This window comes from Plasmodium cynomolgi, assembly GCF_000321355.1.
Source record: "Plasmodium cynomolgi strain B DNA, scaffold: 0356, whole genome shotgun sequence".
Taxonomy (NCBI): domain Eukaryota; phylum Apicomplexa; class Aconoidasida; order Haemosporida; family Plasmodiidae; genus Plasmodium; species Plasmodium cynomolgi.
In genome coordinates, this window is record NW_004192864.1 from 1 (window position 1) to 1,451 (window position 1,451).

Consider the following 1,451-nt stretch of genomic DNA (forward strand, 5'->3'; position numbering starts at 1 on the left):
ATTAATAATGTAATTATGTAAAAACATTTTAAAAATCTTAATAATGTTTCTAATACTTTTTATACACAGAAGCAAATTGTTTATTTTCAATTCACAATTTTGAAAATACATTACATTTTGTCATGGGAGGCAAAATTGTATCTATGCATTTTAAGCTTTAAGAATTATATGCAATACTTCATTACATATTTCATTGTTCATGATAAAAAATAAAAACATAATTTTTAAGAATTTTTTTTAATATATTGCATAAAAATATATTTTTCCTTAATTTAGTTCAGTTATGTAAAAGATTTTTTTAAATGTAAAAGTATATTAAATGGAAATTTCCAGGCATACCGAGATGCTGCCAAAGGTTATTGTGAAGAATATATGAAATCTCATTTAAAAAGGCTATGAAGATAATGATGGCTCTTTTATTAAATTTTGTACTGATGCTGCAAGTTATATAAGGTATTTTAAAAATGATCCTAATATAAATATATCTGCATTTTGTGAGTATACTAATTACTGGTTCTATGGTAAGTTGGAATCAACTGATAAAATTACATATAATCAGGCGTTATTAAATAAATTTTTTGACGATGTTGATATTATACAACATTGCAAAGATCATAAGGAAGCTATTGACGAACATGCATATAGTGATCTTAAAAAATTAGATGAATTGTATGATAAATTTTATATATTTAAAGAAAAATCTTCAACTCAAGATAATGGTCGTTGCGAAGAAGGTAAAAAATGTGTCCAAGAATATAAGAAACACGATAGTACATGTATGGGAAATGGTAACAATAGATTTTGTAATGAATTAGAAAACTTTCGAGATCTATTTAATAAATATCTTAAATCAGAAAACAAGTGTGATAACATAGAAGAATTACCATCATTCCAAGGATCTCCACTAGCTGCTACCATTTTACTCCCAGTTTTAGTAATGTCAGTCATAATTTTCTTTTCATTTTTTGCTTATAAGGTGGATAAATTTTTTGTACAAAAGTGATAACACTGTTTTTTCAATTTATGGTGTACGTATAATAAAAATATTGATATGTTATAAAAATTGTATAATTTAACATGTCACATATTTTTCCTGATATTAGTATACCCCCTTTGGATCATGGATAAACCCTAAAATAATGAAGCAGAAAAGATACATTAATGAATTATTACAGGAATACGAAAATAGAGAAAATAATTCGAACAGGAGACCATACAACATCCCCTTTACTTTGTCAGAATAATCCTAATGGTGAATACACAAAAATAATGTATATGCATTCATGCGAATTAGAGAGTATATAAAATATGTGCATCAATACCATGACATATTTTAAATTTAAATAAACGAGTGAAACGTTGATTTTATGATTAAACCAAATAAATTTAAATAGTTGCCCTTATATTAACCTGAACCATAAACCCTAGAACATTTTGAACTATTTATAAAG

General features: G+C 25.2%; 1 protein-coding gene across 1 annotated transcript; it reads left to right on the plus strand.

Annotated features, from left to right (window-relative positions):
* Positions 1 to 281: 281 nt before the first annotated feature.
* On the plus strand, positions 282 to 1,002 carry PCYB_003790 (hypothetical protein; the record flags this gene model as incomplete). The annotated part of the gene is made up of 2 exons (XM_004227800.1): positions 282 to 355; positions 393 to 1,002. Coding segments are annotated over 2 exons (681 nt in total), but the record flags the coding sequence as incomplete, so codon positions are not given.
* Positions 1,003 to 1,451: the final 449 nt, after the last annotated feature.